The following is a 15,613-nucleotide window of genomic DNA, read 5'->3' on the forward strand; positions in this document are numbered from 1 at the left end:
TTGCTGTAAATTATCAATAATTACCTTAAATGTTAATGGACTAAATACCCCAACCAAAAGACATAGGCTGGCTGAATGGATGCAAAAACCAGATCCATATATATGCTGTCCTCAAGAAACCCACTTTACTTCTAGGGACACATACAAATCAAAAGTGAGAGGATACAAGAAAATATTCCATGCAAAAGAATGGTGGAGTAGCAATACTCAGATAAAACAGACCTTAAAATAAACAATATTATAAGAGACAAAGAAGGACATTACATGATGATCAAAGGATCAACCCAAAAAGAAGGTATAACAACTGTAAATATATATGCATCCAACATAGGATCACCTCAATATATAAAGCAACTACTAACACCCTTAAAAGGAGAAACTTCCATCAAGAGATGATTGGATTAGGAAGATGTGGTATATATACACAATGGAATACTACTCAGCCATAAAAAAGAATGACATAATGCCATTTGAAGCAACATGGATGGAACTAGAGAATCTCATACTGAGTGAAATGAGCCAGAAAGACAAAGACAAATACCATGTGATATCACTTATAACTGGAATCTAATATCCAGCACAAATGAACATCTCCACAGAAAAGAAAATCATGGACTTGGAGAAGAGACTTGTGGCTGCCTGATGGGAGGGGGAGGGAGGGAGTGGGAGGGATCGGGAGCTTGGGCTTATCAGACACAACTTAGAACAGATTTACAAGGAGATCCTGCTGAGTAGCATTGAGAACTTTGTCTGGATACTCATGTTGCAACAGAACAAAGGGTGGGGGAAAAAATGTAATTGTAATGTATACATGTAAGGATAACTTGATCCCCTTGCTGTACAGTGGGAAAAGAAAAAAAAAAAAAAAGAAACTGACAATAACACAGTAATAGTAGGGAATTTAACACCCCACTTAAAGCAATGGACAGATGATCCAGACAGAAAATCAACAAGGAAACATAGGCCCTAAATGAAGCATTAGACCAGATGGACTTAATAGATATATATAGGACATTCCATCCAAAAGCAGCAGAGTATACATTCTTCTCAAGTGCACATGGAACATTCTCTAGGATTGATCACATTCTGGGCCACAAATCAAGCCTCAGCAACTTTCAGAAACTTGAAATCATATCAAGCATCTTTTCAAACCACAATGCTATGTGACTGGGAATCAACAACAAGAAAAAAACTGGGGAAAAAAACCACAAACACGTGGAGACTAAACAACATGCTACTAAACAACCAATGGATCACCGAAGAAATCAAAGAGGAATTAAAAAATTCCTAGAAACAAATGACAACAAAGATACAACACTCCAAAACCTATGGGATGCAGCAAAAGCCATTCTAAGAAGAAAGTTTATAGCAATACAAACCCACCTCAGGAAACAAGAAAAAGCTCAAATAAAGAAGCTATTTTACATCTAAAGCAGCTACAGAAAGAAAAACAGAAAAGACCTCAAGTTAGCAGGAGGAAAGAAATCATAAAGATCAGAGCAGAAATCAATGAAATAGAAACAAAGAAAACCTAGAAAAGATTAATGAAACTAAAAGCTGGTTCTCTGAAAAGATCAACAATATTGAAAAACCCTTAGCCAGACTTATCAAGCAAAAAGAGAGGAAGACCTCAAACAATAAATAGAAATGAAAAAGGAGAAGTAACAATGGACATCACAGAAATACAAAGGATCCTAAGAGACTACTATATGCAACTATATGCCAATAAAATGGACAACCTAGAAGAAATGGACACATTGTTTGGAAAGTACAATCTTCCAAGACTAAACCAAGATGAAATAGAAAAGATGGACCCATCACAAGAACTGAAATTGAAACTGTGATTAAAAAACTTCCAACAAACAAAAGTCCAGGAACAGATGCCTTCAGAGGTGAATTCTTCAAACATTTAGAGAAGAGCTAACTCCTATCCTTCTGAAACTATTCCAAAAAACCGCAGAGGAAGGAACACTTCCAAACTCATTCTATGAAGCCACCATTACCCTGATACTAAAACCAGACAGAGGTGTCACAAAAAAAGAAAATTATAGGCCAATTTCACTGATGAACACAGAGGCAAAAATCCTCAACAAAATACTAGCAAACCAAATCCAACAATACATTAAAAGGATTGTAGATCATGATCAAATGGGATTTATTCCTGGGATGCAAGGATTCTTCAATATTCACATATCAATCAATGTGATACACCATGTTAACAAACTGAAGAATAAAAACCATATGATCCTCTCAACAGACACAGAAAAAGCCTTTGACAAAATCCAACCCCCATTTCTGATAAAAACCCTTCACAAAGTGGGCACAGAGGGAACCACTTGGTTGCACTCTCTATTCACAACTACCTGCTCAGCTCTCCAGAGGCCAAACACCATCCAAGTGTGATCTGCAAAATCACTGCAAGCGCAGTATTCAATCCCTTGCCTTTGGGCTAAGACGTCAGCCTCTGCAGAATCCAAGGGCAGTCAGAACTCTTCAGAGCCTGTCCAATCATCTGGACTTTAGTCTACCTGAGGTTTTGGAAAGCGACTCTCAGATGGGAAGGACACCACAAAGTCCTTACTATCATATACATTAACTTAGACCCAAGAGGTAGAGTCGACCTGAAAAGTAGACCCTCGTTCAGGGCACATACACTACCCCCAACTGGAACACCAACTCTTGCCAATAATCTCAAAATTTATAAACACCTTCTGTAGCTCAATACCAAAAAAGCAAACAACCCCATCAAAAAATGGGCAGAAAATCTAAACAGACAATTCTCCAAAGAAGACATAGAGATGGCCAAAAACGACATGAAACGATGTCCAACATCACTCATCATTAGAGAAATGCAAATCAAAACCACTCTGAGGTACCAGCTTACACCAGCCAGAATGGCCATCATCCAAAAGTCTACAAACAGTAAGTGCTGGAGATGGTGTGGAGAAAAAGGAACCCTATTACACTATTGGTGGGAATGTAAATTAGTGCAAACACTGTGGGAAACAGTATGGAGATTCCTCAGAAAACTAAAAATAGAACGACCACTTGATCCAGCAATCCTACTCCTGAGCATCTATCCAGGGAAAACCATGACTCAAAAAGATACACGTAACTCCAATGTTCATTGCAGCACTATTTACAACAGCCAAGACATGGAAACAATCTGAATGTTTACTGACAGAGGAGTGGATACAGAAGCTGTGGAACATGTACACAATGGAATATTACTCAGCCATTAAAAAAAATAACGGCATTTTCAAGAACATGGATGGACCTAGAAATTATCATGCCAAGTGAGGTCAGTCAGTGAGACACCAACATCATATGCTATTACTTACACGTGGAATCCAAAAAAAGGACAGACTGAACTTCTTTGCAGAAAAGATACTGACTCACAAACTTTGAAAAATTTATGGCTTCCAAATGAGACAGCTTGCCTGGGGGATGCACTGGGCATTTGGGAAGGAAATAATACAAAATTTGGTTGTGATGATTACTGTACAACTATAAATATAATAAAATCATTGAGTAAGTAAAAAAAAAAATAAAAAGTAGAGTAAAGGATCATTCTAGGAGAGTTTAAGTCTTGGAGACTAAGTTTTCCTTACTTGATAAACCTGTTGATAAAAAGATTACATTGTATTGTGTGAAAGAATAACACTTCCACTTGATATTCTCTTTAAAATAAATCCTAGGTTAAAAAAAACCACATAAAAGTATTAAGAAATCAAGTGATCCAAAAATCTATTGTCAGTCTAGTCAATCCTGCTAGTCAAAATGGCTTAAGTAACTCATACCTCACACTCAATATAGGAATAAACTCATCAAGGGAACCATAATTTTCCCTTATGTTTGGCTGTGACTCCCCAATGACCCCTTAGAAGGACAGGCCATCAACTTTACCTTTAAGATTTTACTATTTTTCTTTTTTTGTCTTTTTTTTGTATTTTCTTGGGCCACACCTGCGGCATATGGAGGTTCCCAGGCCAAGGGTCTAATCGGAGCTGCAGCCACCGGCCTATGCCAGAGCCACAGCAACGCGGGATCAGAGCCGCGTCTGCAACCTACACCACAGCTCACAGCAACGCCGGATTCTTAACCCACTGAGCAAGGCCAGAGATCAAACCCACAACCTCATGGTTCTTAGTCGGATTCGTTAACCACTGAGCTATGATGGGAACTCCAAGATTTTACTATTTTTTTATTCTAAGGCTGATCTATGTCTTTCTGATAAAGACGTTGTTTCTTTGGATACAATAGGATTACAATTATAATTTAATGGCTAAAAAGTCAATCTGTCTTAGAAGATTATTTTTATGTGGCTATTCTGATATATAATGTACCCAGAAAGCAAACTTACTACCCAAATTCTTGCTGGAAGAGATGAAGCATGCCTCAGCGCCCATATATCAGCAATAACAATGTAAAACAAAGAGTCAATTTATCAACATAACTCACCATACTCCTTCTAATATAGCTGATAGCTTTTTTCATATCCATGCCAGACCAGTTGTTGAGCATATAGCAAATACAAGAAGCACAGTATACGAATCGCATATCATTTTCACTGCCTTCTGGTACTGCACAAAAACTGAAAATAATAACCATGCGATTTACTATTAACACTGTACTATAATTTTTTTTTTGTAGTCAGTTTGATTATAATCACCTAATTCATATCTTCACTCACTAGAAAAAAAATCTATCACTAGGTATGGATTCAAAAACAATTTACTACTTCCATTAATCAATAAAGAATAGATCTATTGGGAGTTCCCGTTGTGGCTCAGTGGGTTATTAATGGCAGAAAATTAATGGCAGAAAAATTACCAGGTAAAACCTGGCTCCTACTGGTTAGTAAGAAATGCTCAAACCCAAAGTTTTGCTTATGTGAAATTTCTTCTCGATGTAAATACAGATAACCATTAATTAATTGATTACATTGTTTTAATTTGATTTTCATCTACTTAATTAGTTTTAGAAAAGAGCATAACAGTTTGTTTCATATTTATTCTTTTATTTATAAATAAGAATAAGATGGTAGTAACCAAAAACTATAATGAAATACTGAAATATTAGTCGCATGTACTGGCTGAGGTAAATATTTAGTTTAACAGTTATTTCCAACTAAAGTCAATTCATCTTACATATTTCAATTAATTTTTCCCTGCATCGAGAGCCATATTTTTAAAATACTTATAGGAAAATAGAGACAACAGTAATTGATAGAGTACAGCTATAACAACATAGCAGGATTTGTTTGCAAAGTCTTTCCTTTAGACAGAATCATCATTGCTTTATCACTTCCTGGACTTAAAAAATGTTTCATTTTATTTTTTTTGTCTTTCTAGGGCTGCATAAGGAGGGTGCCAGGCTAGGAGTCAAATTGGAGCTCTATCTGCTGGCCTAGACCAGAGCCACAGCAACATGGAATCTGAACCGCATCTGCACCCTACACCACAGCTCACAGCAATGCCAGATCCTAACCCACCAAGCAAAGCCAGGGATCAAATCTGTGTCCTCATGGATGCTAGTCAGATTTGTTCCCACTGAGCCATGAGAGGAACTCCAAAAAAAGTCTCCTTTTAAAACTCTAGGAAGATTCTTTTTTCATTAAACACAACACTCAAACCATCAAATATTAATGAACTCATTAATTTCTTTTTCTGTCCTTTAAAAGTGTCATGGAAACTACCTACGCTAAAATACAATATAATATTCAGTGTTCATCCCTTTCTTCCTCTACCTCACTATGTCTTAAAGCATAAAATGATGTCTGCTTCAAAATACTTTTTACCCAGAAAGTAAATTAAAGTATATCCTAATCCCGAAGCTATTTAATCATTTATTTATGGATATATTATCTCCTTTCTTAAAAACAATGAAATGACAATAGGAATAGAAAAGTTTTGCTATTGAGATTACTTTTATTTTCATCCACATAAAAAATATTTGATTGCTAAGGCACTCAAACCATATGTATACAGAGACCTTTAGGTGATTCTAATAAGAATTTATTATAATAAACTCTATAGTTCTAATACAGTATTATATCCATTTTTAGTTTCAAAAAATTTTTCTTAGAAAGAAAAAAGGGGGGGCAAGTAACAAAGAACGACCCATACCTCCCGTCTTCTAGTTGAAGGGCTCTCAAGCCTGCTAAGCAAGCTTCTTTATTTACTCGGCTTAGGTCATCTCCAAGAATAACTAGGCATGAAAGGCCAGTGTAGGTCATTGCTATGTGGCCACTATCATAAGGATGAGCTGTTCCAGGATTCTAGATTCAAAATTAATATAATGTTAATTAGAAAAAATGAAGTGAAATCTTACTTCATTATGTAATTTGACACGAGGTTTCAATAAATAATAAAATTAAATATTGCTTGTACTACTTGTATAGACACCTGATAGAGAAAAACAAAACTCAACTTTACATTTGTCTCAACATAAGTATGATTATATACTTTCCAGGCCACATAATTTTAACATTTATCTTCAAACTTTTATGGAAGTACATCTGATATTCAAATCAAATTATTTCAACTTCATATCTGACCAACATATCACTAATAATTTAAGCATTATAAAGCCAGAGAAGCATGTAGAAATCATTCTTTTATGCTGTACAAATTCAAATTAAACACCACAGTAGTAATCACCATTTAAAAATACTACAACACTATAAAATAGAAAAATCTTATTCTTCTCTCATATACGGGTCAATTATTTGAGTCTCTACTAATACTGGTACTCAGAATAGCAAATTTTTAAAAATGCAAAGAGCTCATCAAGATAATAATATTGAAAAATTCTCTAGAGATAAAATTCCGCAAGTTCCAGTTCAGAATATACATTATTAGACAGTCCTCAGCTACACTGAAACTTGGAATCTTGCTTTTTTCTATATACTTTCACAGTTTTCTTTCTCACTAAAATTTCTCCACCCTCTTTGGCCTTCTTCCCAACCCTAATAGAACCAACCTTTGATGGATTGAATGGAATACCCAGGTATGAAGAGCCTCGGAAACCACAACGATTTAGGTTTGATCCTAGAAAACAAAAATATGTACTTTTTTTTTTTTTTTTCCCCCACTGTACAGCAAGGGGGTCAGGTTATCCTTACATGTATACATTACAATTACATTTTTCCCCCAGCCTTTCTTCTGTTGCAACATGAGTATCTAGACAAAGTTCTCAATGCTATTCAGCAGGATCTCCTTGTAAATCTATTCTAAGTTGTGTCTGATAAGCCCAAGCTCCCGATCCCTCCCACTCCCTCCCCCTCCCATCAGGCAGCCACAAGTCTCTTCTCCAAGTCCATGATTTTCTTTTCTGTGGAGATGTTCCTTTGTGCTGGATATTAGATTCCAGTTATAAGTGATATCATATGGTATTTGTCTTTGTCTTTCTGGCTCATTTCACTCAGTATGAGATTCTCTAGTTCCATCCATGTTGCTTCAAATGGCATTATGTCATTCTTTTTTATGGCTGAGTAGTATTCCATTGTGTATATATACCACATCTTCCGAATCCAATCATCTGTTGATGGACATTTGGGTTGTTTCCATGTCTTGGCTAAAAATATGTACTTATTTAAAGTGTATCTTATTTTGTACAGATTCTAAAGCAGTGCAATTATACAACCTTTCAGAAACAAGACTATTTTAGTACCAAAGCTTTCTCACTGTCTCCCTTTTCATGCTAGCTAATGCTGAATGCTTACTACATGCCTGGTCTGCTCTAGGAGCTTTACAGGAATTTCCTCATTTAATTTCCAAACCAGTGCGAACCAAAATAATGATTTTCGACCATATACCTTTTGTTTAAGCCTACCTCACCGCATACAAAACGCTTTTATACTTTTCTTAAAGGACTATTTTTCTTGTGATCAACATTTCAATTCCTTATTCTATAAAACAGAAAGGAGAGGCCAAGATACCAAGTGGCATGCCAAGGTAACAGCTGGTTAGCAATACAAAAGGATCTAGAGTCCTAATATCCCATACGATGTCTTTTTACTTTAATTCACTGCTTCTTTACAGGGGAGTGACCTAAAGGCATAACTGCTCTATAGTCAGAGAAAATACATGTACTTTGTATTTCAGAATTAGAAAGACTTTAATTCTGAGTCTAAAAACCCACTTTGCTTTGAAGTACAAAAGAATGCCATAAGTGGCACTTAGTCTCTATTCAAAGTATATTTACTTGTGCAAATATTTTTCCTAGCTAATAATTTTTATTTTTCAAGATATCAATAGAACATAACTGGGAACTTAAGAAAGAAAATAATTTTATCCATGAAAAGGGAACCCTTGTGCACTGTTGTTACAGACACTATGGAAAACAGTATGGACATTCTTCAAAAAATTAAAAATATGACTACCACATGATCTAGCAATTCCACTTCTGGGCATATATATCCAAAGAAAATACCATCATTATCTCAAATAGATATCTGTACTCTTATGTTCACTGCAGCATTATTCACAACAGCCAAGACATGGAAACAACCTAAGTGTCAAATAGACAAATGGATAGAGCATATGTGAGATATATTTTATATACATATAAAATGTCATACACACACACACACACACACACACACGGGAATTATTATCCAGCCATCAAAAAGAAGGAAACCCTCCCTTTCATAACAATATGGATGAACCTTGAGGGCATTGTGCTAAGTAAAATAAGCCACACAGAGAAAGACATATACTGTATGTTCTTACCTATATTCGTAATCTAAAAAAGCTGAACTCATAGAAACAGAGAGTAGAATAGAAGTTGTCATGGCCGACTGGGGGCGTGATGGGGAGATGCTGGCCAAAAGGCACAAACTTTTAATTCTCAGATGAGTAAGTTGTGAGGATCTAATGCATGTACAGCATGATGATTACAGTTAACAATACTTACTGTATACTTGGAAATTTTTCAGACAGTAGACCTTAAATGTTATCACCACACACATACAAGAAGGTAATTATGTGAGGGGAATGGAAGTGTTAACTAACCTTACTGTATAACTCTTTTACAACATACACTTGTTTCAAATAATCATGCTGTACATCTTAAACTTACATCTCAATAAAGCTGGAAAAAAAGAAATGTAATAGAAATGAAAAATAAGAAATTAATTATGGTTTTAAGAACTATTATAAAATTAGCATAATAGATGTAGAAGGTAGGAATGTAGTATCAACAGACTGTACACGCACTGCTAATAAAAAAAAAATCAAGTTGACTTAAAAATAGGCTCATTTCAGAATCAGCTTTGTATCTCTTATGACTGGTACACGACTAATCATAATAACTGGTTTTCACTCTTGTTTTTCTTCAAGTAAGTACTGTATGCTATTCAGCTTTATATCCCTTGAAATACTTAGAATAGTAGCTTATACATTAATTCCTTGAGTAATTTAGGAAACTTTACCCCTAAATTTAAAGATCTCCACCAAGCATCTTCCCCCATTAACAAAAGGAATTATTTAACAAACAATAATATTTTATTTAATGGTGATAACGATTTATTACTCAATGAATTTTATTACACTTACAGTTGTACACTGACCATTAAAACCAAATTTTACAGTGTTTCCATCCCAAACCCCCAATGCATCCCCCTACCCCTCAGGTGATAATTATTTTGATGAACATAGTTCTCTTATCTTTCCTAAAAACTTTCCAATTGGTAAGCCATTTAAGACCTGTCAATATATAATGAGTCATAAAAAGGCTTACACCCAGAGTTCCCATCGTGGCTCAGCAGAAACGAATCTGACTAGTATCCATGTGGACGTAGGTTCAATCCCTGGCCTCGTTCACTGGGTTAAGGATCCAGTGTTGCTGTGGCTGTGGCATAGGCCAGCGACTACAGCTCTGATTCAACCCCTAGCCTGGGAACCTCCATATGCCATGGGTGCGGCCCTAAAAAGACAAAAAAAAGGCTCATATCCTTTGACTTGGTAATGATGCACTTGAGAATCTACTCCAGTAAACTTCAAATGTGAGATAGTGATATATGCACAGAAACACTTGCTACAGTATTATGATGGTTAAAAACTGTGAAGTCTCACAGAAGTCCAAGAGATTAATTATACTAAATCTACCAAAAGGAACATTGTACCTCTATTAAAAGTAATGCTGAGGAAAAACCATGTAGCAACATGGAGAAATGCATATGATCAAGTTAAGAGAAAAAGCAGGATACAAAAATATGTGTATTATAATTAAGCAAAGTGTGTTTATTATCAAAGTTCGGAAGGGAATAAAGTAATATTTTGTGGGATGATATGCATAAAGGTGAATTTTGTTCTCTGTGTTAGTCATTGTTGTCATTACAAATTACCACAACTTAATGATTTTAAACAATGCTCATTTATTATCTCACAGTTCTATAAGGTCAGAAGTCCAGGGCAGGTCTCATCAGGCTAAAATGAAAATGTTGCTAAGGCTACATTTCTTATTGGAGGCTCTGGGGAACAATTTGCCTACAAGTTCAATCAGGTTGTTCAGCACAACCAAGTTCCTTGCAGTTGTGGGCCAATAGTCTCCATTCCTTTGCTAATTGCTGGCTGGGGGTCCCCTTAGCTCCTGGCAGCCACTCATGCCATTTTTGCATCTGGGCCCTTGTATCTCAGAATTAGCAAAGAGGCTCTACTCTTTCTTAGGCTTATTCTCTCTGGCATCCCTTTCTGCACTTTTCAGCCCCTTTTCATTGCATTTCTCTTGACTCTTCCGCCTTCTTCTCTATTAAGGGGTCAGGTGATCACACTGAGGCCGTATATATAAAACACCCAAAAATAAGCTCCATATTTTAAAGTCTGCTAATCAGTAACCTTAACTTCATCTGCAAAATCTGTAGTACTTAGTGTTTGACTGAATAACCAGGGAACAGGAACTTTGGTGGGGGCTGGGGGGAACATCTTTACAATTGTGTCTAATACGTCTTCCATATTTCATACTGGATATAATACTGTACTTTTAAAATCTAAAAATAAATCATCCCTTCCTTACCAAGTCATGGATGCCTTTATCCTTTTACCATTAAGTGTTTTAATTCCTCTTTAATTAGGGGAGTGATAATGTCAAAAGGTATTTCCCAGACCCAGTATTTTATCTGATGCCTAAAATGTTTCCATATCATGACTTAAAATTTTGAAATCAGTTTTCCCCCCTTAGGGACTGCCTTTTTAAAAGTTAACGCTTTTTAGCTACTGACTGCTGATGGTCCTCTACGAAAATCCAGTCCTATTTCTATTTTTAATAGAAGAAATCTCTGATCCCATGTTTCCGGTCTGAGTCTATTACTTCCCTTGGGAAGCATTTCTGGAGCCCCCACTAAGTTAGAGATTTCTGCCAGGCCTTTATATAGAGGCTGACATATATTAAGAGTTAAATAACTATGCTTCTGAATGGAATTATTTTCTTAGAAATAAATGAATAGCAGTTCTATTTGCTCAATTAATAACTTTTCTGAAAAGCAACCAAAATACTGATGCTCAAAAATACCACACAAGGTTAGGAGACTGTGCCGTGGACACCTGGCATCAAACACAAGATCCTCTTTTTATTAGCACTGTGTTCTAGAAGCAAGTAACAACCTCTGTGAGCTGGTTCCCTCCATTTCTGAACTAGGAATAGTGACAGACTTCAAGCAGTATCTAGCGGGGTTCCTCTAAAGATTAAAGGGTATGTTTAGATTGTGTTTAGCACAGTGACTAAGGCGCAATAAATAGTAACCAGTTATAGGAATTCCCATTGTAGTGCAGTGGAAACAAACCCGACTAGGATCCATGAGGATGCAGGTTTGATCCCTGGTCTTGCTCAGTAGGTTAAAGATCCAGCATTGCTGTGAGCTGTGGTGTAGCTCACAGATGTGGCCTGGATCCCATGTTGCTGTGCCTATGGCTGTGGCATTGGCCAGCGGCTACAGCTTCGATTTGACTCCTAGCCTGGGAACTTCCATATAACACAGGTACAGCTCTAAAGAGAAAAAAAGAAAAAAGAAAAAAGAAAAAAAAACGAGTTAATTAGATTTTATCAGAAATGAAATAGGAGGAAATTAACAGCTCTTGTTATAATTTAACAAGGGCTGTTTTCTTAAAAAAAAAAAAAAAAGGCCTTTTCTTCTCTTTTCAAAAGAGAGTACATATTGTCGGCTTAAAAAAATTCATTGGGCAAGTCCTTGTGGTTACTGTCAAGATTTGTCTGCTATTGTGTATTCCTTTGTAATTGTAGTAAGGTAACCTATTCATGATAATTATTACAGTATAAACATGCAATTTATTCCAAATTTACAACTAGAGGCAGGGTAAAGCTTAAACTTCTTTGGAGGTTATTAGATAGCACCATCTAGTGTTTCTTTTTTTTTTTTTAAAGTGACATTTATTTATTTATTTATTTATTTATTTATTTATTTTTTGTCTTTTTGCTATTTCTTTGGGCCACTCCCACGGCATATGGAGGTTCCCAGGCTAGAGGTCCAATTGGAGCTGTAGCTGCTGGCCTACGCCAGAGCCACAGCAACACGGGATCCGAGCCGCGTCTGCAACCTTCACCACAGCTCACGGCAACGCCGGATCATTAACCCACTGAGCAAGGGCAGGGACCGAACCCGCAACCTCATGGTTCCTAGTTGGATTCGTTAACCACTGCACCACGACGGGAACTCCCCCATCTAGTGTTTCTATTCAGCAGCAACCAAGCAAACAAAGTATGGTTTGGCTGATCAACAGAATCAAGTATAGTTCTAAAATATACAGCTGCTTCTGGGTCCTAACCCCGGGCCACATCAAAACCCTCAGAGTAGGTCCTAGACAATCATCTACAAGAAAGAAAAACAATCCCTGTTTGATATGCAGTCAGAATTGAGAACCACTTATTTGGTGAATGAATGCATCTATGAAAGCGAACTAGTTTACCTTGTTCTATGGAAATACTTCAGACAGTTGTATATCATGAAAACCCAGGTTACTTTAAAAAATGAAGTTGAGGAGTTCCAGTCGTGGCGCAGTGGTTAACGAATCCAACTAGGAACCATGAGGTTGCGGGTTCGGTCCCTGCCCTTGCTCAGTGGGTTAACGATCCGGCGTTGCCGTGAGCTGTGGTGTAGGTCGCAGACTCGGCTCGGATCCCGTGTTGCTGTGGCTCTGGCGTAGGCTTGTGGCTACAGCTCTGATTTGACCCCTAGCCTGGGAACCTCCATATGTCGTGGGAGCGGCCCAAAGAAATAGCAAAAAGACAAAAAAAAAAAATGAAGTTGAGTAGATGGAAAGGAGAAGCAGCAAAAGCAGGAACATGTGCATGGCTATTATGTGTATAATGCACATATGTGTATTTATATGTGAGTATGTAGAGGGATGGGTTATTAGAGAATATGTGTTCAGCTATCAACTATAAGGAAAAATAATCCCTTGATCACATGCCTGTACATGAAAGATAATTATTAAGTTATAAAGTGGACTTCTGCCTGATGACTGGGTCCCATTTCACTTTACAATTTAGGATTCTACCTTTTTTTTTTTGTCTTTTTGCCATTTCTTGGGTCGCTTCTGCGGCATATGGAGGTTCCCAGGCTAGGGGTCTAATTGGAGCTGTAGCTACCGGCCTACGCCAGAGTCACCTCAACGCGGGATCAGAGCCTCGTCTGAGACGTACACCACAGCTCATGGCAACGCCGGATCCTTAACCCACTGAGCAGGGCCAGGGATCGAACCCAGCAACCTCATGGTTCCTAGTCAGATTCGTTAACCACTGCGCCATGACAGGAACTCCTAGGATTCTACTATTAAGCTCACAATAAACACCAACTGTATGTCAAGCAGCATAAAAAGCGCATTTAGACATTCTCTAAAAAACAAAGAAAATGGTTATAAACCAGTACAGTGCAAAACTTTAATGAGAGCTTTAGGAGTTCCTTTGTGGCTTGGTGGGTTAAGGACCTGGCATTGTCATTGCTGTGGCTTTGGTTATGGGCTGTGACATGGGTTCGATCCCTGGCCTAGGTTTGATCCTTTTACATGTCATGGAATGGCCAAAAAAAGAGAGTTTTACATGATTTATTTTAATCAGCAGAGTTACTTTTACTTTTCATAAGAAGAAAGTAATGTACTTCCCCTCGAGAGAAAATTTTATTGTGAAAGATAAAGTAAAAATACAGAAAAAATTAAAAGACAACTCTTGGGTTAAAATATCACCACTCTATTAATTGTGGTCATGCTGCCTGAAAAGAATCCAAAACTTGATTTGGTCATTTTCATAACTTTCTAATCCTCATTTTGAAAGTTAGGTTTCTGCACTAAGCGAACAGAATTCAAATGAGGAATTTGGCAATTTTATACTGTAAAAATGGACATTTATATTTTACAGCTATAGAAATAATTCCTCACAGGTATCAAGGAACACAAGGTTTCCTAGTAAAAGGACACCGTGCACAACACTTTGTTTCAGGATGTCAAAAGAGACCCAAAGTAAATAAAACATTCTATAGCTTAAAAAAATTTTTTTAAATATCTATTTTCTAAATGTCACAGTAGGACCTAAGTCAGCTAAACAGAAGGTGGGTGGGAGACTTTCTTTCATAGAGATTAGAAGTGTAATAGTGTTTCACCCAACAAAATAGTAAATTAAGAATTTGGAAATGCAGTAAGACTGCAAAAATCTGTTGTAGAGCCTACAGATATGTGACTAGGTGCAGCTGGGGACAGAAACCAACCAACCACTATGAGATTATCTTTGCAAAAAATTCTTCATCTACAATGCTTCCCAAATAAATGCTCTGTAACTTCTAAAATGTGTAACATGTTCAATTCAGCCACATGAAACTATACTTACAGTTTTAGCATGTTATTTTAAAAAGGCAGCAGTCTGACCGAAAGTCTACTAAAAATATTAAATCATTAAACATTTTATCTTTTAATATTAAACCACCTTATCTATATTTCTAAACACTTAACCCAAATGTTTTATAAGCTCTGCTATGGGACAGATAATAGATTTATTTTCCTTTGTAGCCATAAGACAATTTCAGAATTCTCATTAAAAAAAAAAAAAAAATCCCTATCTCACAGAAAAGCCTATGTGATAAGCATAGCACCTATTGCACTGGATCCGTATTAGAAAAATTGAAAATTAGGAACAGAAAATCGTATTCTAATTATACCTTTAGTATTAACTAGCTATAATACTATGGACAAATTATTATTCTCCTGGGATCCTAATATCTTTATTTGTAAAATGATGGATTATATAACATTCCTTGTTTGATTCTAGCTCCAAAATTCTCTGGTTGTGCCCCTAATTAGAAAAGGCAAGATACAATTCCCAGCCTGATCCCTGTATTTCCTAAATATTTGCTGATGCTGATGAGCAGGGCCCCAACCCTCCAAAGGTCTGACCACATACTTATTACGAGAATACCACTAGGGTCTTTACAACCCTGGAATTAAGTGGAAGGTCAGGGTTAATTACGATTAAATATTCACAATGTACTTAAGTGCCATACATGATAGTCTCCACTAGGGACCTATGTAACTTCAACTGTAAAGCAGCACTGGGACTTGGAGTCAGAAGACAAGGATTTTACTCTGACTCTATTACTTAACATCTG

At 36.7% G+C, this 15,613-nt stretch overlaps 1 protein-coding gene across 2 annotated transcripts in view; it reads right to left on the minus strand.

Moving 5' to 3' along the window:
- Nucleotides 1–15,613, minus strand: part of PGGT1B (protein geranylgeranyltransferase type I subunit beta) — a 50,849-nt gene that overhangs the window by 25,052 nt on the left and 10,184 nt on the right. For both annotated transcript variants that reach the window (XR_007134568.1, XM_047778444.1), the window contains exons 3-5: nt 6,985–7,052; nt 6,129–6,280; nt 4,462–4,594 (exon numbers count right to left, since the gene is read on the minus strand). Coding sequence is in view for 1 of the 2 variants with exons in the window: in XM_047778444.1 (XP_047634400.1) it covers nt 4,462–4,594; nt 6,129–6,280; nt 6,985–7,052 (353 nt within the window). In the remaining variant the exon portion in view is untranslated. The remainder of the gene's footprint in view (nt 1–4,461; nt 4,595–6,128; nt 6,281–6,984; nt 7,053–15,613) is intronic.

Source organism: Phacochoerus africanus, chromosome 4 (genome assembly GCF_016906955.1).
Source record: "Phacochoerus africanus isolate WHEZ1 chromosome 4, ROS_Pafr_v1, whole genome shotgun sequence".
NCBI lineage: Eukaryota > Metazoa > Chordata > Mammalia > Artiodactyla > Suidae > Phacochoerus > Phacochoerus africanus.